This window comes from Amphibalanus amphitrite, unplaced genomic scaffold (assembly GCF_019059575.1).
Source record: "Amphibalanus amphitrite isolate SeventyFive unplaced genomic scaffold, NRLGWU_Aamphi_draft 001412F_arrow, whole genome shotgun sequence".
Lineage (NCBI taxonomy): Eukaryota > Metazoa > Arthropoda > Thecostraca > Balanomorpha > Balanidae > Amphibalanus > Amphibalanus amphitrite.
Window position 1 is genome coordinate 43656 of NW_024882905.1, and position 25041 is coordinate 68696.

The 25041-nt window shown below is 52.9% G+C and overlaps 2 protein-coding genes across 6 annotated transcripts; one reads left to right on the forward strand and one right to left on the reverse strand.

Moving 5' to 3' along the window:
- Positions 1–219: 219 nt before the first annotated feature.
- Positions 220–17333, forward strand: LOC122372878 (endoribonuclease LACTB2-like). Of its 5 annotated transcripts, none has more exons than XR_006254939.1 (8): positions 220–381; positions 7621–7843; positions 8684–8844; positions 9240–9342; positions 9873–10071; positions 11486–11614; positions 12270–12692; positions 17010–17333. XR_006254939.1 is itself a non-coding variant. In XM_043350533.1 (8 exons), the coding sequence occupies exons 2-8, from the start codon at positions 968–970 to the stop codon at positions 12411–12413; spliced, it is 1041 nt and encodes a 346-aa protein (XP_043206468.1). In that variant the 5' UTR covers positions 220–381; positions 861–967; the 3' UTR covers positions 12414–13066. The 5 variants fall into 5 exon arrangements, 3 of the variants coding, with proteins under 3 accessions (XP_043206468.1, XP_043206469.1, XP_043206470.1); XR_006254940.1 differs by having other exon boundaries at positions 220–356; XM_043350533.1 differs by lacking the exon at positions 17010–17333 and adding an exon at positions 861–1049 and having other exon boundaries at positions 12270–13066.
- Positions 17334–18094: 761 nt separating this feature from the next.
- LOC122372874 (acid-sensing ion channel 4-A-like) lies at positions 18095–24592 on the reverse strand. Its single transcript, XM_043350529.1, has 11 exons — positions 24587–24592; positions 24188–24363; positions 22557–22692; positions 21778–21945; positions 21087–21176; positions 20760–20892; positions 20060–20132; positions 19675–19782; positions 18962–19257; positions 18402–18632; positions 18095–18131 (listed from the first exon to the last, which is right to left on the reverse strand). The coding sequence occupies exons 1-10, from the start codon at positions 24590–24592 to the stop codon at positions 18436–18438; spliced, it is 1383 nt and encodes a 460-aa protein (XP_043206464.1). The 3' UTR covers positions 18095–18131; positions 18402–18435.
- Between the last annotated feature and the right edge of the window lie 449 nt (positions 24593–25041).

A 25041-nucleotide genomic window follows, 5' to 3' on the forward strand; every position in this document is an offset into this window, starting at 1 on the left:
ATGTTATGCAAGGGAATGCTCTCCCATATCATTTCTCTTTGGAAAATACATGCACCAGCAGTATATAAAATAAGGAAAATATTTTAGAAGGCTGATAGTATCCCATGTTCCAACAAAATGAAAGTACTTTCCAAAGTGAGAAACTCTAACACTAGTTATTATGACGTCACTTTTAATTTTCATAATTTGACGGTTTCACTTTGCTTGATAAATGCTTGTGGAACAATTCGCTTTTGGTTTTCGAGATGCACACAACAGGCGAAGAAAGTCGATATATGCCTTTGCAATTTTAATTTTGCGTCGCATGCAATAAGCCTGAGGGTATATTGACAGGGTATATAGACAACGTGAGTCCGGTGAGCCCAATATACGGCCTTGAGGGTGAGTAGGTGTATTTTCCTTTTTAAGTCATTTTTCACTATTTTCTAGTGATTTTCACGGCGGGAATGAGTAAAAACCTGGTTGACATTGCCATAAACCCTTGCAATTTAACTTTTTTGAAAAATGAAGAGTGAGAATGCCATGGAGCTAATACCTTCGACCGGGAAAAGTCCATATTACGGCTGACATGTCCAGTGTAATTGGCAGATTGCGCCAAAATTTTGGTGCAGAGTCCGGCAGCCTCAGTGCTGAGTGCACTGAAATTTTGGTGCACGGATGAATGAAAAATTTGGCGCATACGTATGATATAAGCAATACTTTGGCACAAGATGACAAGATCTAACCTCAGCTAGAATACATGTGACAACGAATATGACCGGCGTAGTGGTGGGATTGCTCCAAAAATTTCGGCTTGCATTGGGCGTAACTTCGCATGCACCAAATTCAGCGCATGGCGACAGCTGAATTTTTCGGTGCAGGACGGGCACAATTTTTTTTGTGCGAAAGATGGTCACCAGATTTTGTCGGCACGCTGGTCAATCTGGCAGCAGATTCGCCCTGCAGGCGGCTCTGGAGAGGTTTAGGGATGAGACTTCCTCACCCTGGTCGTCGCATGCTCGAACTGGCTAGCCGCCCTGAAGCTACTCAGCAGAGGAGAGGCCGCCCAGGTGAGGCCTCAGCCCTCGGCATGTATATAGGTATGACAGACCTTGTTGACATCGCTGAGCATCGTGGAGTAATGTTGCAGTGGGTTCCTGGCTCCGGCTCACTGCGGTATCAAAGGGAATGAGAGCGCGGACGACCTGGCGAAACAGGCGGCCATCCTGCCCTCAAACACCCGCTCGCTGACCAGGGCGGTTCATTGTGCGGCCACGCATCAATGGCGCGACAACTGGTCCGAGTCACTATTCAAGCCACTCCTCGGGAGTACGCCTTCGCTCCCCATCCCCGGAGAGGACCGAGAGGACGCCGTTTTGGTACACCAGATGAGGGCGGGCCACTGGGGCTGCTCGCTCCAATACGGCACCGAATCGGCTTTCTCCACTCCGCGGTGTGCCAGCAGTGCCCATAGAAGCGTTGCCCCGCGGCGCTCGGCGCCGTGTGCCAAAAAGAGGCTGATGCGCCGGAGGAGCACGTGCTGCTCTCATGCCCGGCCCTCGCTGGCTCCCGCCAGCCTCGAACACACCGAAGTGGCTCCGGCCTTGTTTCACGGCACGACGCTACAGCGCGCTAAGCGTATTGAGGTGGTATTGGGTTTCTGTGGAAATAAAAAACTTATTCGGACAATCAAACATGGGAGAGCGTCCAAGGCCCCGGAATGCTCTGTCTGGTTGATATGGCCTTGATCGGTAGATGTGCACATGTGCTTTATATAAAAGTGGCTTAATTTTGTCACAAATAGGCACCCCATTTTTGGCGCAAATCATGCAGAAATCTCAGCGCAAAATCGCTTGCGCCGAATTTCGGCGCAAGAGGGTCTCACAGGCGTCCGGCGTAGTGTATGGATGTTTTCCAGTCTGGGAATTGAGTACCCACCTATCCTGGACCCTGGTATATGTGAAGCTGAAGTCCAATTGGTAGGTTGGTAGGAAGAATACTGCGGTTGGTAGGTAGGTTGATAGGTTGTAGGGATGGGTAAAAGTGAAGATGAAGTACAGTGAAGATAAAAAACATAATCTAACCTGACCTAATCTTACCTACTGGCCTACAACATTGAACCTACCAACCTACAGCCTACAAATCTACAACCTACCAACTTACCAACCATACTTCATCTACACATATGCCTAGGGATGTAGGTTGTAGTTGTTGAGTAGGGTAGTAAGTAGGTAATGTTAGGCCATGTTAATTTTTTTTCTACTTGGGCTTCATCTTCACATTTACCCCTATCCCTGGGTTGACATTTGTGACGGCCCTCGGACCATTGGAATTAAGCTTTGGCACAAACAAGCATGCACTTTTGTTGAAAGTCATGTCACAAGAGCGCAAAATCGCTTGCACCGAATTTCGGCAATGATTGCCCCCAAGGCGTCCGGCATAGTATATGGATTTTTCCAAACTGGCCTACCTCTTTCATTTTAAAGGGCACTTAAAGGGACCCTCCCACCTTCAAAAAAGTTTATGAATTGGCATGAAAGTGATGTTGCTCGGTTCAGAAAGAGCGAAAACGAATATCTACCAAATTTCACCGAAAAATATTCACCGGTTTTCAAGATATTACACTTTTACTTTTGTTTACTTTTTTGGGATCTCCGCTGTTTCTAGCGACTTTATTTTAGAAGTGTGGCGTTTGCGGCAGATGTTGCGCGCAAATAGCATATACCACCGCGTGCTACAAAACGTTTTAGTCAAACATTTAAAAACCGTTAGATATCTGCGCTGACGTCACACATTCAGAGGGGTATTCCTAAGCATTAGCCCCTCTGAATCAAAATGCTGCAATTTTGAAATTCAATATTTCCGATTTAAGGCATTTCTCGATGTTGTGAGTGCCGAATCCGGTAATTGTGAGCCAGGGACCCCATTTTGGCTATCTCAACTCAAATCTAATGTTAAGGTGGGAGGGTCCCTTTAATTGGTTCACAGACAAGAGCTGCAGAATTGACTTGTTCAGATATAAGTTAATTTGTATAATATGATTTGATAGAGAAACTCTTGTTTAGTTTAAGAAATGCAGCATCCAGTCAATGATTGACAATTTGACAATTTAATCCTCGCCCGTATTGGTGTTTTGTCAGCCGCGAACGTAGAGGGGGGGGGGGGGGTCCGTTGGACCCCCCCTTGCCGTATGCCCCCTGATCGAGCTAGAGCTTCGCGGAAAAAAACGAGCGTGCTGCCCGTGAGGAAAGGAGGTCGATGATATCCAATTTTAAGATCGTAGGTCATTGGTTGACCTTCCAGGTCAGGTCAATGACCCAAAAGTCGGAAAAATCGGGACCTGTTAGAACGTCATAAAGTGTGGCTGCCATGGGGTTTTCGGGGTGCTGATCACGAATAGCATATTAGTTTTGATCACAGTCAGATAATGTCTTCATGCATTTTGACTAGGTCGGGTCAGGTCAGGTCAATTAGTAGGGATACTGCCAGGTATTCGTGGTAGATGCCTCTGACAGCTTCGTAGTATGTTACGAAGGCACCAAAACTACTTCGTAAATGTTCAAATAGTTGCTAAATTCGAATTCAGCTCCAAGAACTAGCCTAGAAACATGTAAAACTCGAAAAATGAACCGAGGTCATCAAAGGTCAAGGACCTGACCTGACCTTCAGGTGACCTCGACATACAGTATAAAGTATACACCCTTATGCATGGGACCAACATCATATTGATATTACAAGTTTAAACGCTTGAAACCACGAAAATGCGAGCCGACATACGCCGAATCGCGATTCCGGCCAAACATGGTCTCGAAAAATAGGTCACTGGTCAAAAGTCATTTGGGTCAGGGTTCCTGAAATTTTCAGGGTAGGTGGGAAATTGATTAACTCGAGGGTTCTGAAAGCTTCGTGGCGATCGCCACTTTTTACGCGAGTTATTCGCGAAAAACCGAGGGGATCCGTTCGACACCCCCTATAGGTACTGGCGCGGGCCGGCAGATTACCTTTCGACTACGCGACCACCGCTGTGTTTGAAGATCCTTTTTTCACGGAGAATGTGATGCATAATGTTAACGGGACACCGAGCTACATCTGATCATGTGCCGGTCTGATTCTATTCCTGTTATGAAAATAGCAGACTCATGTTGTCGCTGTTTCGCTCGAGTATTGGGACAGGCTCAAGAGTAGGTAACTTATCCAGTTCAAGATATTTGGTGTCTGGTGCGGTTCATTTTATTTCTCTCTACTTTCACGGGAATATTGACCCACCTTTCTTGTTTAGTGATACCTATTCTTTCTTCACATGTGACAATCAATGTTGGTGTGTAAAATTGATTATTTGTCAGAGTAAAGACAGCACCCTTTTCGGCCTTTTTGCGGGCATCAATACACATGATTATACATTCCTTTTTTTCAAATCGTATCGTATGTCTTTGGGCTCGATCTGAACATGCGAGTTGATCATTAATACTGTCCAATATTACGCCTTTATCACCTGACTGACCTACTGTCATGTATTTCTTACTCAGTTTACGTGTAAGTTATTTTTCTTTTCTTTTGTGGCTTGTACATTATGTGAATATGGTGTGTTTTCATCATTCGCGGTGCTATGCGTTTATGTGGGTCCGGTGCCGGGCGGCGGGTGACGCGGCCGTCGGCTGTTTCAGGCGGCGCGATGCAGCTGACGGTGAAGATCCTGCAGGGCGCCGAGTGTCAACTGGAGGTGTCCGAGAGCGCCACCGTCTCCATGCTGAAAACGCTGGTCGAGTCGCGACTCGGCGTGCCGCGCGCCTCCCAGAAGCTGGTGTTCCGCGGCAAGACGCTGCAGGACGACGACACGATGACGGCGTGCCGGCTCACAGACGGCGCCAAGGTGTTCCTGGTGACGGCCAAACCCGCGGCTGGCGCTCCGGCGGCGGGTCAGAGCCCGGCCCCGGCCCCGGCGGCTGCCCAGAGCGCGGCCGCGGCCCCGGCGCCGGCGGCCATCAAACTGGAGCCGGCGCCGGCGGGACCCGATCCGTGGACGCCGCTCCGCACCCTGGCCGAGCGCTGCCTGGGACAGGGGGATGCTGACCGGTTCCTGGCCGAGTTCAAGAAGAAGTTCGACCAGCGGCTGGGCAGTATGAGCATGGACGACATCCAGCGGTTTTGTGCCTCTAACATGACCGAGTTCTGAGCGGTGCGCGGGAGTGTGTGATCGGAGATGGACGGTGAGACTGCGTTGGCTGAGACTGACTACAGTTGTATTCGGGACCGTTACTACGTTAACCGAGACTGTGACTGCAGCGGCTGGGACTGAGACTGCTCACAGACTGGGACTGTGACTGCAATGGTAATCAAGACCGTAATACCACGGTAACTGAGACTGTTTCTGCAGCGGCTCAGACAGATTGAGACTGAAGCACCGGTTATGCCTGCTGTTGCTGTGACTGCGGTATTGTTAACCCGCGAGTTGCTGGGGGGGGGCGTTAAACGCCCCCACTTTTTTCGCCGGGCCATAGCATAAAAACGGCGCGCCGCAGGCGCGCCAAATTTTGGGTACCTGTAGGGAATTGATTGAAGTTTATTGTGACAAAGTTTCAAAAAAATCGGTCGGAAATTTTTTGAGATATCGAGGTTTTAGTGACGTCATGATTTCTGAGTTTTCGACCAAAAACGGCATATGTTCAAAAAATCATATAAAATCACAGAATAGACATACAGACATGCCGTAAACGCCATTAGACTGCCAATACCATGATCAATCAAATGGCTATCTTCGATTATTGATATTCGTTCCGCATTTTCGATAATCTTGAACTGAATCTTGGCAATTTTTCGTGACTACTTCACGACCATGATACATGAATTTATTAAATTGAACTTTTTGAGCCAAACACGTACACATATGATAAAATAAATGTCACCATCGTGTTCTACGCCCCAAATTACCTATAAAACATGTGTCACAGGCTGCGAATATCAGTTTTGATTTTCGGGGATATGTGCCTACCCGGTTGACCTGACCTTGACCCTGACCTATGCTTGACTGACCCCTACATGGAGCTGACACTCTTGTAGGCCTTATAAGATGGATTGTGCACCGTTTTGACAGAGTTTGTGGCGAGAGGCGCCCATTGCGAAGTCCTGAAGTCCATGCTACGGAAAGCCCGATTTCAGGTGTTTGACCTGACCTTGACACGACCTGTGACCTCAAAATTCAACTTTAAAGTACTCATCTGAAGCGTCTCGTCGCGCTCTTTCGTTTGCCGCCTCGTGCGTTTCGCTGCGCCTATTGGTTCTCGAGTTATCGGCTGGGGGCGTTTAACGCCCCCCCTCAGCAAACGGTGGGTGGCGAAATACCCCAGCAACTGCCGGGTTAAGACTTGTACTGGGCGCGGCGTCGTGATTGTGCCTCTGGGGTTTGCTGCTTTCTGGTTGTGGAATTTCGCTTCCAAGTGTCGTGTTATGAGATAATTTAGCCTCGGTACTTGTCTTCTGATAATTCGTTTGTAAAGTTGTCCGAAATATGCTCGTTTCTTTCTCATTGCATCAGCTTGCCTCGGCTCATGCTGATTAGTGCTTACTCTTGGTACCAAAGCCCATCAAATGTGCAGATGTTAAAAAGAAACGGCATTGTGGAAATGTGTCCCATAGTGACGACAGCGAACGTGTGTACTTTGCTTAGGTTGCTTAGAGTATCCCGGGAAAAACTGCCAATTTATCCCAGTTAATATCGTTTTAAATCTGTTTCCGTGCATTGTTATTCAATATGTTTGCCGAGGCTGATTTGAAATATAAAGTTTTGAATTATATATACTGAGACTTTTAGAGGAATTGCCCTTTATTGATTTGCGCAATGATATATCTGATTTTATGTGTTGGTTTCGGGGTCGGATGATAGTGGAGTGGGCGATCCTCTGGGCCAGGTCCTGCTATGTCCTGGGATGGGCTTGCTGGGTGTTTTGTTTATTGATTCCATGTTAAACGGAGATCTCATATTTCATTGCGGCGTTACTGACACGCCGGTACCATAGAAATAAGTTATTATGTATGTTTGATAGTCTAGACGCTTGCCATAAGAGGTCGAATTATTCCCCTCGAAATAGCAAATACTTTTGGGGGTACACATTACTATTACCTGTGCTGGCAAACGGAGAGGTACCTAACCACTGTTAGGCCCGGTCGTGGATACGGTAAAGGGGAGGGAAATGGAAAAACTTGGTACAATTTCACCACTGCACTGGCATCGTGACAAAGTAAAACAAAATAAGCAGCCTTATGTTCATAAGAGATACCATTCAAACTGAGCTGTCGGGTCTAGGAACGATAGATACACTCGTATTCAGCAATACCGAGCCACTCGTCTCATGGGTGACTGTAAAACACGTTTGGTGCTGCACTTGTGCCCACGCTTCCCAGCAATGCAAACACACACACAGCAGATGTCAAGGCTAGCTGAGAAAGGCGTTGTTTTCGAGCTGTTAACATTCAGTGCGGAATTGTCTGCGTCTGGTTACTGAGTCGGCAGTGGATTATGACTGAGTTGGTATTTATTCAGCTGGGAGCTGTGGTATCCCTGCCAGCCCCCCCCCCCTCCCGGTATAACATGCGCTGATTCAGGTGCGTGTTCCGGCCGCGCTGTGACCGTGCTCCACCCCGCAGAGAGCGGCCGGCCTCCCCGCGCGGCGCACCGGTGCAGTGGGATGCTGATGCGCGTCGTGTACAAGGCATTCGGCTGGCTCCAGAGGTTCGGGATGCAGGGCCAGCTGACGCCCCTGCCGGGGGTTACCGCGCTCTCTGACACGGTGACCCGCGTGCTGGGCTGCAACCCCAGTCCGATGACGCTGCAGGGCACCAACACCTACCTGGTCGGCACCGGAAAACGGTGAGTGGGAGCCGGGAGGGTACAAATGATCAGTTGGAGGGTACAAGCGGTCAGTTGGAGGGTACAAGTGGTCAGTGAGAGGGTACAAGTGGTCAGTGGGAGGGTAGGTACAACACCTATCCGTGCTTCTATCCTCAGGATACTGAAATCCTTCTCCTCCACACCGCAACCCCCTTCCGGGCTGGACAGGCAACTTTATCTCATGCGGGCTGCTCCCTTGGAGCGGCACCGCTGCTCCCGAGGGAGCGCACCCCGTAGCCGGGTGCAGTGAGTGCCTTGGGGCTGGGTGGCCTGTCTTCGGACGGGCTCAGCCCCGGCGACTCACTAGGGTGCCTGCCCAGACCAATGTCTCCCCCTAATTCCTATCATCCTTCCGGCTCTGCAATGGTCTTGTCGACCGAAAGGGCCTAACCCAACAAAACAAAAAAAAGTAGGTACAACCGGTCAGTGGGAGGGTACAAACGCGTGGACCGGCGTGTGGCTCTGAGTGAGGCACCGTGAGGATCGTCACCGGACGAGGCACGGTGGGCCCCAGGTCTGGGGGTTTAAAAATTTGCTCTGACAGGAGAATCGGCTGGCTATGTCATGGCTGGAAGGTCGGAAGGATGTCTTTTTCTGAAGTTTGACAATGCTCTTTCTGGGGTTGTCCCTGCCCTGATTCACTCTGTCCCTGTTCATAGTCTGTCCCCGCTGCTGACCCCGCCTGTTCCCCGTGCCCTCCTTGTCGGACGTGTGCTAGTGGACACGGGCAGCAGCAGCGTGCCGGAGTTGGTCTGTCCCTGCCAGACTGTTCAGTCTGTCCCCGCCGCTGACCCCCTGTCCCCTGTGTCTGGCCTCCAGCCGCGTTCTGGTGGACACGGGCAGCAGCGGCGTACCCGAGTACGTGGACCGGCTGGAGGGCGTGCTCCGAGAGGCCGACGTTCAGCTCCAAGAGATCGTCATCACCCACTGGCACTCGGACCACGTGGGCGGCCTGGCCGACCTGCGGCGGCGGCTCGGAGGTGAGCGGTCCGGGAGGTCGCGGTGTCCCGGGAGGACAGGGGTGTCCGACAGGACAGAGGTGTCCGCATCCGTCCGGGGCCCGGGGGCGCTCCGCTGACGGCAGCGGTGGGAGTGGCTATGGGGCTCAGTCATGGAGTATAATGGGACGTGATCATGCATATGAAGGGCTGCTTCTTTTACCTCCTGCTGTTGCTGCTTGATGTTCTGTTCTGCGCGCGTGTGTGCTGTGTACTACGTTGAGCAGCATTAGCTAACTTATTTTCTTCTATTCTCTCTCATGTTCTCCGATGTACTTTCTCCGATTGCTCACTGTGAGATGTATCGAGCCTCTAATGACCGGTCGGCCCGTCACTCTGCAGTGTTATGTGTTAACTGTCACTGACATCCCTTTCAGACATTCCGGCGAGGAAGTTTCCGCGTCCGGAGGCGGCGGACGCGCCGGGCGTGGAGCCGCTGAATGACGGGGAGGTGATCACTACAGAGGGGGCCACTCTGAGGTGAGTATTCTGTAATGGAGGGAAGGGTCTCACTCGGGTGTGTGACGCCGGGCGTGGAGCCGCTGAAGGACGGGGAGGTCATCACTACAGAGGGGGCCACATTGAGGTGAGTATTGAGTATTCTGTAATGGAGGGAAGGGTCTCACTCGGGTGTGACTCCGGGTGTGGAGCCGCTGAAGGACGGGGAGGTGATCGCTACAGAGGGGGCCACTCTGAGGTGTGTTACAGAGGGGCGAGGGACAGTGAGATGGAGAGTGGGGCGCTGGAGAACGGGGAGGTAATGCTGGGGAGATGAAGCTGTTGTGTTCCACTGAACTGCTTATACAACTTGTACAAGCTGGTGCACCAATACACCTGTCAGGTGTCCCACGTATTCTGCCACGACTGGAACTAGTAAGCCGTTAGTTCCCTGTTACGTTGGCTAATGTGCCGAGCTATCCGGATGTCCAGCGTATTCTGACGCTCCCGTCCCTCCTCAGTAGGTACTAGTGCACATCCTCGGCTGACCACGTCCCCCCTCCCCCTTCCAGAGTGGTTCACACGCCCGGTCACACCACTGACCACGTGGTGCTGCACATGTCCGAGGGAAACGTCATCTTCAGCGGCGACTGTATCCTGGGCGAGACGACGGCCGTGTTCGAGGACCTGGCCGACTACATGGCCTCGCTGGAACTGCTGCTGCAGCTGCGGCCCAGCGCCATCTACCCGGGACACGGGCCCGTCGTACAGGTAGGGAGAGTATACTCTAGCCCCATCTACCCGGGTCACGGGCCTGTCGTACAGGTGGGGAGTGTGCTGCGGCCCAGCGCCATCTACCCGGGGCACGGGCCCGTCGTACAGGTGGGTGGTGGGAGGGGGGATGTTCTGCGACCCAGCGCTATCTACCCGGGGCACGGGCCCGTCGTACAGGTAGGCGGCGGGGGGGGGGGGGGGTACTTACTGCGGCCCAGAGCCATCTACCCGGGTCATGGGCCTGTCGTACAGGTGGGGGGTGGGGGGGGGGGACTGCGGCTCAGCGGCCCAGCGCCATCTACCCGGGTCATGGGCCCGTCGTACAGGTGGGTGGGGGGGGGGGGGACTGCGGCCCAGCGCCATCTACCCGGGGCACGGGCCTGTCGTACAGGTGTGTGTGTGTGTGGGGGGGGGGGGGTACTTACTGCGGCCCAGCGCCATCTACCCGGGCCACGGGCCCGTCGTACAGGTGGGTGGGGGTGGGGGGGGGGGGGGGGTACTTACTGCGGCCCAGCGCCATCTACCCGGGCCACGGGCCCGTCGTACAGGTGGGGGGGGGGGGGGGTGACTGCGGCCCAGCGCCATCTACCCGGGGCATGGGCCCGTCGTACAGGTGGGGGGGGGGGGGGGTGACTGCGGCCCAGCGCCATCTACCCGGGGCATGGGCCCGTCGTACAGGTGGGGGGGGGGGGGGTGACTGCGGCCCAGCGCCATCTACCCGGGGCATGGGCCCGTCGTACAGGTGGGGGGGGGGGTGACTGCGGCCCAGCGCCATCTACCCGGGGCATGGGCCCGTCGTACAGGTGGGGGGGGGGGGGGGGTGACTGCGGCCCAGCGCCATCTACCCGGGGCATGGGCCCGTCGTACAGGTGGGGGGGGGGGGGGTGACTGCGGCCCAGCGCCATCTACCCGGGTCACGGGCCTGTCGTACAGGCGGGGGGGGGGAGGGGGGAGTACTTACGGCGGCCCAGCGTCATCTACCCGGGTCATGGGCCCGTCGTACAGGTGGGTGGGGGGTGGGGGGGGGGGGGGTACTTACTGCAGCCCAGCGCCATCTTCCCGGGGCACGGGCCCGTTGTACAGGTGGGTGGGGGGTGGGGGGGGGGGGTACTTACTGCAGCCCAGCGCCATCTTCCCGGGGCACGGGCCCGTTGTACAGGTAGGGAGTGTGCTGCGGCCCAGCGCCAGCTCCCCGGGTCACGGGCCTGTCGTTCAGGTGGGGGTGGGGTGGGGGAGGGAGGGGAGTGCCATCTACTGCACGGGCCCGTCGTACAGGTGAGGAGGGCGGGGGGGGGGGGTGACTCGTAAATTGTACGCCACATTCTGTTCGCTGACTGGCATTTCCAGTTTTATGGGCTTGAGTGTAAGGTGACTGGCTGTTATGCTAAATTGTGCCGTCGTGTTGTTTCAGAACCCGATCGAGAAGATTCAGTTCTACATGGACCACCGCAGGGAGCGAGAACAGCAGATCCTGGCGGCGCTGAGGAACGCCGAGTCGGCCAGCTGTACAGTCACCGACATAGTCACCGCAGTCTACACGGTCAGTATCTATAAACCCAGCTGTACTGTCACAGCCGTGTACACGGTCAGTATCTATAAACCCAGCTGTACAGTCACCGACATAGTCACCGCAGTATACACGGTCAGTATTTATAGTTATATCCCAGCTGTACAACCAGCTGACCCAGCTGACCGTATCAGCAGTGTATACGGTCAGTATTCGTGAACCCAGCCCAAGTTGTAAATACGTAAATACACCTAAGTAGTCGTTACCTGCCGCCTTGTTCGGCGCATTGGACCAGCGCCTGTCCAAACTACCGCTGTTGCCCGGCGGTGTGTGGGTGAATGAGCCCACGGCACCACGTGCCCATTCCGTGACACAGGCCGGCCGTTCAGCCGTTTGGCTTTACCGTGCGTAACACTGACCTTTTATCATACGCAACACTGACTTACCATTTATCCGTCTTGCTTCATCTATTTAGTCACCGTGGCTTTATCATGCGTAACATGCGTGGCACTGAGCGGCCGCTCGGCCGTCAGGGTTTACCATGCGTGACACTGACCGGTAATTCAGTCGATGGATCATCCGTATAAAGCGTCCAGACCCATGACCGGCTGTTCGCTACATATGTTTACCGTGACCGACTGTTTGGTCCGTATATAACATACTGTGACCGGTCCCGTTTGTCCGACAGGATATCCCGGTGTACATGCGCCGGCCGGCCTCTGTGAACGTGGAGCACCACCTGTCCAAGCTGGTGAAGGAAGGCCTGGTGGCGGAGGAGCACGGCAGCTACTCCCTGCGCGAGCGGCACGGCCCGTCCGACCAGCAGCGGTAGGGACGGGTGGGCCGCCGCCGCACAGGGCGTGGAGGGATGGGGGGCTGCGGCTGGTGTTTTATATGTGACTGGTGAGACTAATGAAGGAGAACTTATGAACCGATGTTCGGGATAAACGACAGGGTAGATATACCTACTCCTGAACATGGTTGATAGATAACTAGACACGGTAGATAACTCGATCAAGAGTTGAGAGACTGGTTGTATGCATACTGCAAAGATATCTTATATAGCGATCTATAGAACAGGAATTAGGAACCATATGGTTGCATTTGCCGAAGCGCACTGCCGTCCAAAGGAAAAAAAGGGCATCTCTGAAAATTGAACTTTTCAGGAGAGCTAGAAAACCATTTCAGTCAAGTTGTAGGTAATATCAGCCTTAATGTTTATTGACTTTGCCTCCAGCGACTGTATCTGAAGTTCCATGCAAGGGAAAAAAGCGGCAACTCGTCTCAGATCGAGATGCCGCTTTTTTCCCTTGAAAAGCTGCACTTTATCCCAAATATTTACAAGGCATTTCAGATTGACAGGTACAATGAATGGCAGAATGAATGGCTTAAATGCCTACAGGGCGATTTAAATAATGCAAGAAAAGAGGATGTGAGATGTATTTTAATCGAACTTGTCGATCATAATACATCAACCCAACCCGATGAGCATGCTTTTCTCGAATTCGGAAAAATCTGACCGATGATGCAACCAGCAGCAGCCTGTCTCAAACAAAAATCACTGCAACTGTTGTATTGGGGGAGGTACAAATTGTTGTTCATGCTTGTCGCAAGAGCAATATAATTGGCGAGGATGTTACATTGAACTATGCATGCAACACCAACATATATGAAACAACTTCAACATTGGCACGAGTAAAAATTGATTGACGCACTGCGCTGTCACGAAGGTGTGACGAAGCAGACCGCGGTGCTCGAACTTCAAAACAAACAAAAGTCACCAACAGTCTCGTCACACTGAATCATCACCAGGTCATCTCAATTCATCTTATTTCATCACCCAAAGCTCAGCGCTTCGGACTGATCATTGGATCACCCCCGCTCCCCCCCCCTTCACACAGACTAACCATTCAAATCGCGGACGTTCTTGCCTTCGAGTCCGAGCCAGAAGGCCCTCTTGTGCGGCTTCATGAGCGGCGCCAACCGCGACTTTATCTTGTCGAGTTTGTCTCTGTTCACTCCTCTCTCTACCTTCCGTCTCGGAGGTTGCTCCATCTCGTCGAAGGTGACTTTGGTTATCTCGTAGGCCTTCCAAGTTGGCTGTTCGTGGCTCTCCTTCATGAAAAGCCTATGTTCTCCTCGCCGCGCTTGAATTGCCCTCATCTTCCTGAGTGTGGGTCTTAGGTCCTCGCCAGCTAGCTTTTTCAGTCTGCTGGCGCTGATCCCGCTACTGATGTCGCGGAAGTCAGTCGCTGCCATCTCAACGACGTCTGATGCATGGGCGCACGCCTCAACAAAGTCCTGGAAGTCGGCTACTTCATTTTTCTTCGACAGAAACTTATTGACCACCTGATGGACAGCATCTGCCGACATGCTGGTATGTCCCTTTTCAAGGAACTTTACCGTCACCGTCTTGAGTGCCAGGTCCTGGCGATGGACGAGGTGCAGCAGAGCAGTCAGCAAGATCCAATTCTTGTTTTGGGCAGAGCAATTGTCTGCCCAAAACGTAATTGCCTCCGCGTTGCGGTTGCGCTCGCAAAACTTCACGAAAGTCGACGCCACGTCAGACGCATCCCTGCCTGCGACACCTTCGTGCCATGTGACACTGACAGGCCGCCCGGACCTGCTTCCTCCCAGCGGCGAGAACGTCTCGTTATATGCGACGAGACGTGGCGTGAACACGCATACCTTGTGTGGCAGGATTGGCAGGACGGTCACTCGCATCATGTCCACGGACACCAGAGTCTCGTCCTCCCCCGCCACTCGGTCCCTGTCCTTCTGGTAGGCTCTTCGACTCTCTTCTGCGTTCTTCAGGTGAGTTCCATGATCGGAACACACCTGGCACTCCGCATCGACATGGCACTCCTTGATGTGGAGGCTGTATGCCTTGCACATGTCGCACTCTTCCGAGCCAAGTCGCGTGAAGCTGACATTTGCTTCCCTGAGTGCTTTACGGAATGTTTCATATGTGCAAAAGTTCGCGCCTTGCTCCTCCGTTAAGTGGCTGTACATGTCCATGGCTGTGAGATCGGCAGGGAGATACCTGCGCTTTGGAGCATGTAGGTAGCGGTAGTGCGGACTGACCGGCTCATATTTCTCGATGTGTGCCCGCAGCACCTCCCTACTGACACGGTTAGGCGGGACTGAGCGACCCCGTGTCTCTTCCGGAGCAGATAGGGCACGCACGGCGGACAGCATTGGCCCATCGTTGGCCTGACTGAAGCCAAGTGTGGCGAGGCAGAAAGCCTTACACACGGGCTGTTTCCTTCCGTTCTCTAACGGCAGGAAGTAGGCGATCAGCCTCCTCCTTCGGGCGGCCGGGTCACTGACGGGCAGGCAGTCCACAACAGTGGGTGTTATGTCATCGGCATGTGAGGCGTACCATTGCACTCTTGCCTGTCTGGGCAACAGGTTGACACTTTGGTTTATTTGTGCGCGCTGCGCCTCAGAAAACCGCTCAGCGCAGCCGTACTTGCACGTGCCATTACTGCAGCTCTCTGGAACTGGCCTAACACCATGCTTGCTGAGGAAGGCTCGACTCTGTTGGTCACTGGTTCTCGCACGTTTCCGCGAGTTCGGCTGCATGTCGGGTGAAGAATGCGGCTCTCCCACGCAGGGCGGCGACTCGGTGGAGAAGCCAGGGGGCCCTGGGAGGAGAGTCGGGTGCCGCTCTCCCGCGCCGGAGGTGCCGGGGCAGGGCGGCGACTCGGTGGAGAAGCCAGGGGGCCCTGGGAGGAGAGTCGGGTGCGACTCTCCCGCGCCGGAGGTGCCGGGGCAGGGCGGCGACTCGGTGGAGAGGTCGGCACTTACGATGGTTTGGAATGCCTCGTCGGACAACACGCTACTGACATACTCGGGGCTTTGGAGATTCTGCATTATTGTGATGAAGTCGTGTGGCCCCATTAGGTCCACATCGTTGTGTTGTCCAAGTCGGACCGACGCGGACGTCCCCGCAGGCGGCTGATTGAGGCTGACTGGTCCATCGGCTGTCAGGGCACCGGGCTGCTTGTGAAGGCTTGCCGCCAGCTTTGAAAGCGGAAGATCGTCGTCGGACACATCTGGGGAGGTTAAAGGTGTGTCAATTATGAACCACAAGTGACGAAGCCATACAAATTAAAGCTACTGCTCCAAGCATTTGTTGCAGCGAGCTGTCTTGGCACACAAATGAGCTCTGAAAACGAGCTCGGATGTTGACCTTGCATGATGACCTCGCCTTTGGTGGGTACGGCTAAAGAAGCATGCACTGGGTGTTCACCAACGCGGCCGGTTATTCAAAATCAAGCGGCACGAAGCGCCTCAGTTTTTACTCTCTGATCGAATAAGTTGGGGAATATTTTGCATCTTACGAGCAGTAAATAGGGGTGTTAAGCGATGACAACGGATCTGAGCACATCTACCGGGACAACCAATCTTCTTAATCCTAATAATGCCGCAGTCAGTCTGCTGACAGTTTAGGAGTAGCGAGATTTTGATTTATTTGGTGGAATTTATTAAACGCTGTAGACAATAGGCATTGAGAACGCAATTAAGTGTAACTTGCCTTCCACGAAGTCAGAAGCTGGACGGCTGCGTTTTATCGGGCACTGGCGACTCTCGATTGTCCCTGTCCAGAGTGTCTTCCCGTATTTCACTCGCACGGACGTACCAGCTTGGAGAACATCATCTTCATTGAACTTGATGCTTGAAATCGGGACGAAGTTTGCAGAATATTTTGCGTCAGGATTGTCCCAGGCCACCTTGATGAATTGTTTCCCTTTAATAGTTTTATGTTCGTAATTTACATTGGAGGCCATCGTTAATCGTATGACTTTCGCACTATGAATTAATTACTGCAGTCTGCAAGCCATGGCCGCTTTGGCGGGAGGTTCAAAGGTCTCGCGGTTCGTCAGATGCATTTGCTCAGAAAAGTAGGCCGGGTTTAATCTTAGCGATGTTTGAATATTGTCAGAAGTAAATTATTTCCTAATAAAGGTGTTTGTTTATTCCTTTTTCATGTTGCAATCATAAACAAGTTGTTTATATCGGAGTTTGTCTAAATAAATAATTGGCGCTAAAATAAGAACCAATTAAAGTGGTCCTTGTGCAGTGATTTCATGTCAACAATCGAGAAGGCACCTCCAGCCAGGAGACACTATTTGTGGACTTATCGTCTCTTTCCGTTGAAATTAGATTCCTCTGGCGTAGTAAAGTCAAGGGAAAAAAGCGGCATCGAGATGCCGCTTTTTTCCCTTGAACATAATGCGAGTTTCAGCCCTTGCTACAAAAAAACACAAAATGCCAAATTTCAAACGTCTATATCTCGAAAGTTTACATATACATCATATATATTTTTAGATATTGGGAGATGTGTCTCGTCGAGAGCTATCCACTGATACCAATATCTCAATTTCCCAAAAAATCGAGTTACCCTTTTTTTCCTTTGGACGGCAGCGCAACCGAACGTCCGCCGTTTCCACTGTTTTTCTTCCGGGTTCCATCGTGAAACAGTGCCGCTGTGATCCAATTCTAATGTATATTTATATGCACGTAAATACATAATAATTAAGACACTATATATCGATGCAGATCAAAGTTAGGGAAAACTTCGGTGTCAATTAGGGCTTTGTACTGATTGCAGCCTTACGTCCGGTTGCTGTTAGTATATGATCTATGTATTTCGCTAAATGATGTGAACTATATGTTCCCATCTCAATCAGTACTAAAAGTGATGAATCGCGCGGTAAAATATTAAAAATATATCATAGTTATGGCATTGCTGCTTGTTGTAGCACAGGACACTCATAATCCTCTTCGACCACGTCCGCTAAACACTTCTAAAAATGGAGCTTACAGATGATATAACGGCTGTATAACGACGGGAGCTGATAATGTGAATTTGCGCAGCATGCTTCAAAGAAAAAATAAATAAATAACTCTGGGTGAATTATGCGCGTTACCGACGCATACAGCATACATTGGGGTACATATGAGTAGAGGCCATACGGCGCTTGCATCTTGGATTCCTTGGATTCAGCAAATACAACATCATAAATCGTTTTGCCGTACGCCCTTTTCAGCGTGGGTGTGTTACAATACGATCAATGAGTAGGCAGCGATACAATACTGACGAAATGCGGACAAACAGCTGTGTCAACGGGTGAACGATTGGTGCACAGTGCATCGATATCGTATCACAAGCGTTCAAAACGCATAGCGTTTAGGCATACGTGATCTGGCAATTGTTTACAAGTTTGTGGAATAAACAAGCAAAATTTACCATCGCTTTAAAAAAAGGCGAAAATGTAAGAGATCATGCATGGCTCAGTTGCTATCATTAGGTCACCAGTACATTAGCGACACAAAGCTGTCAGAATCCACCAAAACTGAAACATATGTCTCCCTGCCCAAACTGGACGGTTCACCGCCCTGTTGAGCAGCTCTGGACCGTTGACTGGTCAACTCCGCGCTGGGCGGGGCGCCGGTGGACCGGCGGTGGTCGCTCAGGGGCGCCGGTGGACGTCCGGCGGTGTCCCGGCCGGCTCACGGCTTCATCCAGGCGCGGTCGTTGACCCTGTCGGCCGGCAGGGAGACCAGGGTGCTGACGGCGGCGTCGGCTAGCCTCGGCGGCACCCACGGCTTCACCACCGTCTCCGGTCGGACGTCAAACCGGTGCACCACGCGGATGTCTGCAACGGACCCGGCGCGCTCAGCCCCCTCTGTCCGCCCTCCCTCCCTCTGCCTACCGGCGAGCTCCCCTCCCTCCCTCTGTCTACCGGCGCGCTCCCCCTCCCTCCCTCTGCCTACCGGCGCGCTCCCCCTCCCTCTCTCTGCCCCGTCTCACCATCCACACGCCCGAGCGGCCGGCGGCCGGCCGACTAGCGCCGCTTGTGCGCCCTCTTGGAGCGTGATTTCTTGGCGTCGGCCACCTTCTTGGCGCGCAGCTTCCGCTTGCCGAAGAACGTGAGCGACACCTTGGTCTGCGCCTCGCGCTCTGCCTGCGGCGGTTTGGGCGGCGGCGGCTCCTCGACGACGGTCGGCGGCGGCCGCTCGAACGTGTGGATGATGGTGACACCTACCGGCCAGACCGCCAACTACAGTCAGCCCCGGCCCCGCCTGCTAACGATGCAGCGTTTGAAGGACGATTAGTTCTACCGTGCTATACCCCAGGAGGTGATTTTCATGTGGAAGCTCTCATTCACAGCTCAGCTGTGACTTATCTCCATTCCTCTTCGAACTGTGACTTACATCCCCACCCGTCTTAACTTGAGATGAGCCAGTTTTCTAGCCCGCACCGTGCCTGACGCACATTTTCCCCTCCGTACCCTCATGTCAGCATCCCCTCCTACAGCCCATACAACCATCTCCGCCCGATCTTCCAGCGCCCCTCAGCCCTCGACTCACACTGCATGCCGGTGCTGGGGTCGGAGGGCAGCACCTCGACGCGTTTGATGCCGGAGCGGTTGGCGGCGCGCTCGCCGCGGTTGCGCCAGTTGCTCCATCCGCTGACGGTCAGCTCCACCAGGTACTCGGCCATCTCGACTAGCGTCAGCGCCGACAGGCCCAGGCAGAGGCCCATCACGCCGCCAATGTTGGAGACGAGCGACTCCACAGAGTAGGCCGGCGACTCGTGGATGTACTCGAACGACGGGTCCTCCAGGTACACCTGTAGTCTGATCGTGCTGTTCGAGATGTTGTCCCTGTGACGGCGGGCGAGGGAGACGCGTCAGAGGGCGCACAGATGATGCCAGAGGTCACAGACATTGAGAGGTCGGCGGCAGCATACATACAAGGTGTGAGGATAGCGCTTTACGCCCTGCTAACATTCAGTGTGTGAAATGATTTGTAGTATTACCATACGATTTCGGGATAACGCGTGTACCCCGGTAAAAAATCACTTCCCTACATTCCATGAAACTCGATGAAAGATGATGATGGCAATGTACCGCGAGCAGCCAGAGCTCGTTGAAACAAAACCTGCTGAACAGTTAACTCACGATTCACAGAGATCGCTGACGGTAACGGATGGTTAACTCAGGATTAACTCGTTAACTCACGATTCACAGAGATCGCTGACGGTGACGGATGGTTAACTCAGAATTAACTCGTTAACTCACGATTCACAGAGATCGGTGCCGGTGAACTCGTCGGTGAAGTTGCGCATGATTCGGTAGTAGTGCTTGTTGGGCAGACTCATCGACAGAGCCTTCTCGTACCGGTCCTCACTGAAAGAGGCCGAAACACAGGGCTGAGTGGGTGGGGAATGATTGCAAGATTTCCCGGAAATCGGCCGAAACACAGGACTGAAAGGGCGAGGAAATCGGTCGATACAGAGGGCTGAAAGGGTGAAGAGTATGACATAGGTAACGGTACGTTGGCTGCACAGCCGATTAGCTGGACATATCATGCAACGGAAGAATGGGTCAGAGAGCCATATGATGTTGACTTACAGACAGGCCGAGTTGCCGAGGGCTCACAGACATATCGGGATCAGAGACTTACAGACAGGCGGGCGGGCAGTCACAGGTGCTCTTGCCGCGGCTGAACTGGGATTTCACCTGCTGGCGGCACCGGTCTGAAACACACCAATTAACGGTTAACAATCGACTTTTTAATGATTAATCGGTATTTAACCGGTATTACCGAGGCATATAACCGATATTAACCGATGGGTGACACCGGTTAATAATTGTTGGCGTGTGTCGTTACATGTGTCGCTGCAGTTGGCCAAGAGAGTCGGCAATGTTTCATTTAATTTGCAAATGGTCCTCTCATATGACGATTTCCGATGATTTTCATTCCACCGCAGCCACTCACCACCTGACCTGTGGTGCTGTTGACGAGCTGGTCGCTGCGGTCACTGACCTCTGACCTGGTGTGCCCTTGACTGCTGACGTGCGGTGCTGTTGACGAGCGGGTTACAGCGGTCACTGACCCCTGATCTGAGGTATGTATGTACCGGCGTACCGCTGGCCGCTGACGACTGACCTGCCGTGCTGTTGACGAGCGGGTCGCTGCGGTCACTGACCCCTGATCTGAGGTATGTATCGCTGACCGCTGACGACTGACCTGCCGTGCCCCCACTACTGACCTGCGGTGCTGTTGACGAGCGGGTCCCTGCGGTCACTGACACCTGACCTGGTGTGCCGCTGACCTGCGGCGCCCCTGACCTCTGACCTGAAGTACCGACCAGTCCACTGACCTGCGGTGCTGTTGACGAGCGGGTTGCAGCGCGCCAGTCCACGCGTCAGCCCCATGGTCAGGTCGCGGTTCACCGACTCCATGCATTGACACTTGGTGCGGATGGCGTGCTCCACACATCGCTTCTGACACGCCTGTCAGCGGGGAGGAAACCTCTTCTCATCAACATAACCAGGATTCTCAGGCATAATAACGATTATCGGGATTGATGTTATTACGATACTGGATTACTGTTACAGGATCACCACGCCGCCATGTTTCGCTCGGACGCTGACCCCGCACCCGCTGACCGCTCGGTTCCCCGGGCGACCCGCTGACGCGCTCTCACCGTGGTCGTGTAACGCAGTTCCCGGCCGCCGAAGAACTCGGCGAATTCGCGGCACACGCCGTGCGGCGGGCCCACGCGGTGGATCCGCTTCTGTAACGGGTGGGACAGACGTCATCTTTTTGAGGTCACGCCCGAGAATCACTGTGAGAGTGATCGACAGAGGAGATGTCACATAACTGCTCTCGCTCCGGAACGTCAGCGAATCGGTTCAGTTTTGGTGTGGCTCAGTGACGAGCGCCACAGCTGCGGCATGGACGTCAGGAGATACGGTCGGAGGGTTGAAGGTGACTGGAAGGATATCTCCAAACATCTTCCCGCATTGGATACTTGGATACCGTCAATGAATATTGTGTGCTGAAGAGTTCACCTAAAGCCATACAGTGGTAATCCAGAGCCTTCTCCAGGGTCGGCAGACCCGGGGGTCGTTAGCAGCCGGCCCCCGCCCCCAGCGCCGTCAGTTACGCACCCTGCTGATGCCGCCCTCCCGCCCCCAGTGCCGTCAGTTACGCACCCTGCTGATGCCGCCCTCCCGCCCTCAGTGCCGTCAGTTACGCACCCTGCTGAAGCCGCCCTCCCGCCCCCAGCGCCGTCAGTTACGCACCCTGCTGATGCCCCTCCCCCGCCTGTCAGCGCCGTCAGTTACGCACCCTGCTGATCCCGCCCTCCCGCCCTCCTCCCGTCAGTTACGCACCCTGCTGATGCCGACGGCGGTGGTGAAGCCGGGCACCACGCTGAAGCCGCGCTCCTCCGGGAACGGCAGCTGGTCGGTGGGGTGTACCACCACGCGCACACCCACGTCCGGGGTCAGCAGCGACGAGTAGTGGCCGGCGTCCACGTTCAGAGTGACGCGCAGACCCGCCTGAGGACGGCACCGGGCACCGGACGCGTCACAGCAGAGGACAGGACGGCACGAGACGAGACACGACACGATCAAACAACATACGTCATCACACGTTATGTCTAAACAAGTTGCCTTCTCCTAACGACAGAGGGTACGCCACGTTAGACGGTAGGACAGTGTGAGACATGTCACACCACACAAACGTACACACTAGTGGTGTCAATTTCAGAAAACGTATGTCCAAAGTCCGTCCAATGTCCAATGCTTGCGTCGATTGTCCGTCCAAAAATGTCCAAGCCAGCCATTTGTCCAATGATGTCCGACACGCTACGCAATAGTTTACACTCAACACTGCTATTTTATTTGCTTTTCATGTACCGTTACAAGCTAAAAAGTGTTAATCATATCGAAAGCTGAGCTTTCTAATAGCCAATCAATGTTAAACACGACTACTTTTAAAAAATGTTGAGGTGTAGCAAGCGATTGTCCAAAGTTGTCCAAAGCCTGCTGCCATTGTACAACCGAATTCCGAATTGGACATTGGACAAAATCGGAATTCCGAAGATTCAAGTTCCGATTGACACCACTAGTACACACACGCCGCATCCATCAGTGTTCCTGCCGCCTACCTTGGACCCAAACGTCCTGGTTTTGTTGGGCTTCACGTGCTCCAGCTTTCCGGTGGCCTGGTTCCAGGCGTAGCGGAACCCAGAGTTGAACGTAAAGCAGTTGCCGTAACCGTCACTCTGCCACTGATAAAAGTCCCTGTGGACAGCGTGCATCACTTAAATACTGCAGTTATCGAGTGGTAACAGCAACGAGTGGTTTAATTTTATCAGCTCAGCACCGGCAACAGATCATGAGTTTGTTTGACATAATTATGTAGTTCAATTCATTGAGACCTATTATCGCGTATTCCTTCCAGCCATTTTTTTTTTCATGCGAATACCTTTAACCCTCGCCCGCACATGGGGGGGTGCCCCCCCCCCAGGTAGTCTTTCTGCTCTGCACTCAACATTTTTAGAGCTAGAAGGCTGATTTTGCGTATAGCTGCTCCTCTATCCTTTCTTGATGTCCACTGAAAATTTCAAGTTTCTGTGGTTTTTGGTTTCGGAGATATGACCTTGTTTTTCAGGTCATGTCATGACCCACAATGGCCAATTCTCAACATCTTGCGTTGGCTATGGGCCTTGTGAGCTTTTGACACCTTGATTTCGGCTTTTTTTGCCAGTCTTACCTCCCACCTATCATGGAACATGTTATTCGACGATGTACAGGTGTCAAGGTCAGGGTCAAGGTCAACCTAGGTCATCTAAGATAATTGCGTTTTAGGCAAGCGGAATTTACTTTTTGTGAATTTTTTTGACTGCATTTTTGGTAAAAGCTTCTCAGATCATGATTTCATGTAATATGGACACATAAACAATCGGTGCACACATCAGTATACACACAGACACACAGACATACAAACACACATAATTGACCTTGACCTAACTTGACCTGAAATGACCTCAGCAGCAAAAACCTGGTCGGGTAGTGTGACTAAGAGGTTCTAGCTGGCTTGGCACCAGAAAACGGCATCGTCATCGGTATATGATAAGCAGCGCACTTGATATCCAACGGTGACCCAAAACAGCAATATTTTTTAGTTTGATCTGACCTGGAAGGGCAATGACTGACCTGAGAAGGTAAAACTGGGTATCATTGGATTTGTCTTTTCCCAAAGAATCTTTTTGGTCTTTACCGATAAGCTCTATCTCCAACAGGAACGAAATGGCGCGGGGGTGGCAACCCCCCCCCCCCCATGTGCGTTCTAGGATGGGAAAATGGCATGTGCGGGGGAGGGTTAATCAGGCCGTTCTTCATTAAAAACTGCTTCCTCACTAAGTTGACCCGCGATCGTTCCCCAGACGACAATAAGCCCTTAGACCGTTCCAAATACAGCCGAGCTCTCCCTCCCGCACCGCACTCCCTCTCTCTCTCTCTCTTTCTCTCTCTCTCTCTCTCTCTCTCTCTCTCTCTCTCTCTCTCTCTCTCTCTCTCTCTCTCTCTCTCTCTCTCTCTCTCTCTCTCTCTCTCTCTCTCTCTCTCTCTCTCTCTCTCTCTCTTTCTCTCTCTCTCTCTTTCTCTCTCTCTCTCTCTCTCTTTCTCTCTCTCTCTCTCTCTCTCTCTCTCTCTCTCTCTCTCTCTCTCTCTCTCTCTCTGTCCTCCCCCCCCTCTCTCCCTGCCTCCGTCCTCCCGGCGCGGCCCCGCGACGTACTGGTGGGAGCACTTGGCGTCGTCCAGTGTGCAGGCCGTGATAAACTGGGCGCTCTTGATGCCGTACTGCTGGATCTCCTCCACGCTGGGCGTGAAGGCGCGCTGCATCACGCTCGGGTCGCCGTGCGTGCGCCGCAGCGACTGCACCAGCTCGCGGAACGACTTGTTGTTGCCTAGCTGGTTAAAGACGGAGTCTGAAGGGCAACGGTGGCGCAGGAAGGTCGGTAATGCGTCCGGCAGTTTTGCGATTACGTGTACGTACTGCACGTAAAGGTAATGGGTGCCACCAGGCACGACCAGTCTTGATGAACTGGTGTAATTGGTATTGACTATCGATACTAGCAGCGTGCTGTCAACAAATGCCGAGTACATTGACCGTTCTATGAGGTTAGCACTTCACGTCCATTCGTGAATAACCGCTGTTTGTAAGGAGTTGGGCTCTCATGAGAACCGTCAAACACGTTCAAACAGACGTTATTTTCTGGAACCCCAGGGATTCAGCGTGCGCGACGGCGTGTGCTGTGGACGGCTACCGCACCGATAGGACGGCTCGTAACAACTACGTCTGGTGGTTGGATGGTGGCGCTATACTATAAGACCGGATCGAGTATTCCTGCGACATACCAGACACACCCGGCCCTATATTTCCATTCCTTGTGCTCTAATAGAGCTATTTTTGTGGCCACACAGTAGCTTACCCTCCTGGTAGCAGCCATATTGATTGCAGGTCATCTGACACTTGCACGATGGGTCGAAATAGGTGATCGAGTAGTTGGATGAATCTAAACGATAAGCAGATAGCGTTAATTACCTCTCATTTGTCATTTCAAACAAATACAATCAATTCTAAAACAA

Excerpts from the sequence above, each read along its gene's own strand:
- LOC122372874 (XM_043350529.1), bottom strand. Across the intron at positions 19,783-20,059 it reads GACTGCCCGCCCGCCTGTCT|TGAGGACCGGTACGAGAAGG; the intron begins GTAAGTCTCTGA and ends GGCCTCTTTCAG. Across the intron at positions 19,258-19,674 it reads GGCACCGATCTCTGTGAATC|GGACAACATCTCGAACAGCA; the intron begins GTGAGTTAACGA and ends CCGCCGTCACAG.
- LOC122372878 (XM_043350533.1), top strand. The coding sequence starts at position 968 with ATGAGACTTCCTCACCCTGGTCGTCGCATGCTCGAACTGGCTAGCCGC. Across the intron at positions 8,845-9,239 it reads CCTGCGGCGGCGGCTCGGAG|ACATTCCGGCGAGGAAGTTT; the intron begins GTGAGCGGTCCG and ends CATCCCTTTCAG. Across the intron at positions 11,615-12,269 it reads TAGTCACCGCAGTCTACACG|GATATCCCGGTGTACATGCG; the intron begins GTCAGTATCTAT and ends TTTGTCCGACAG.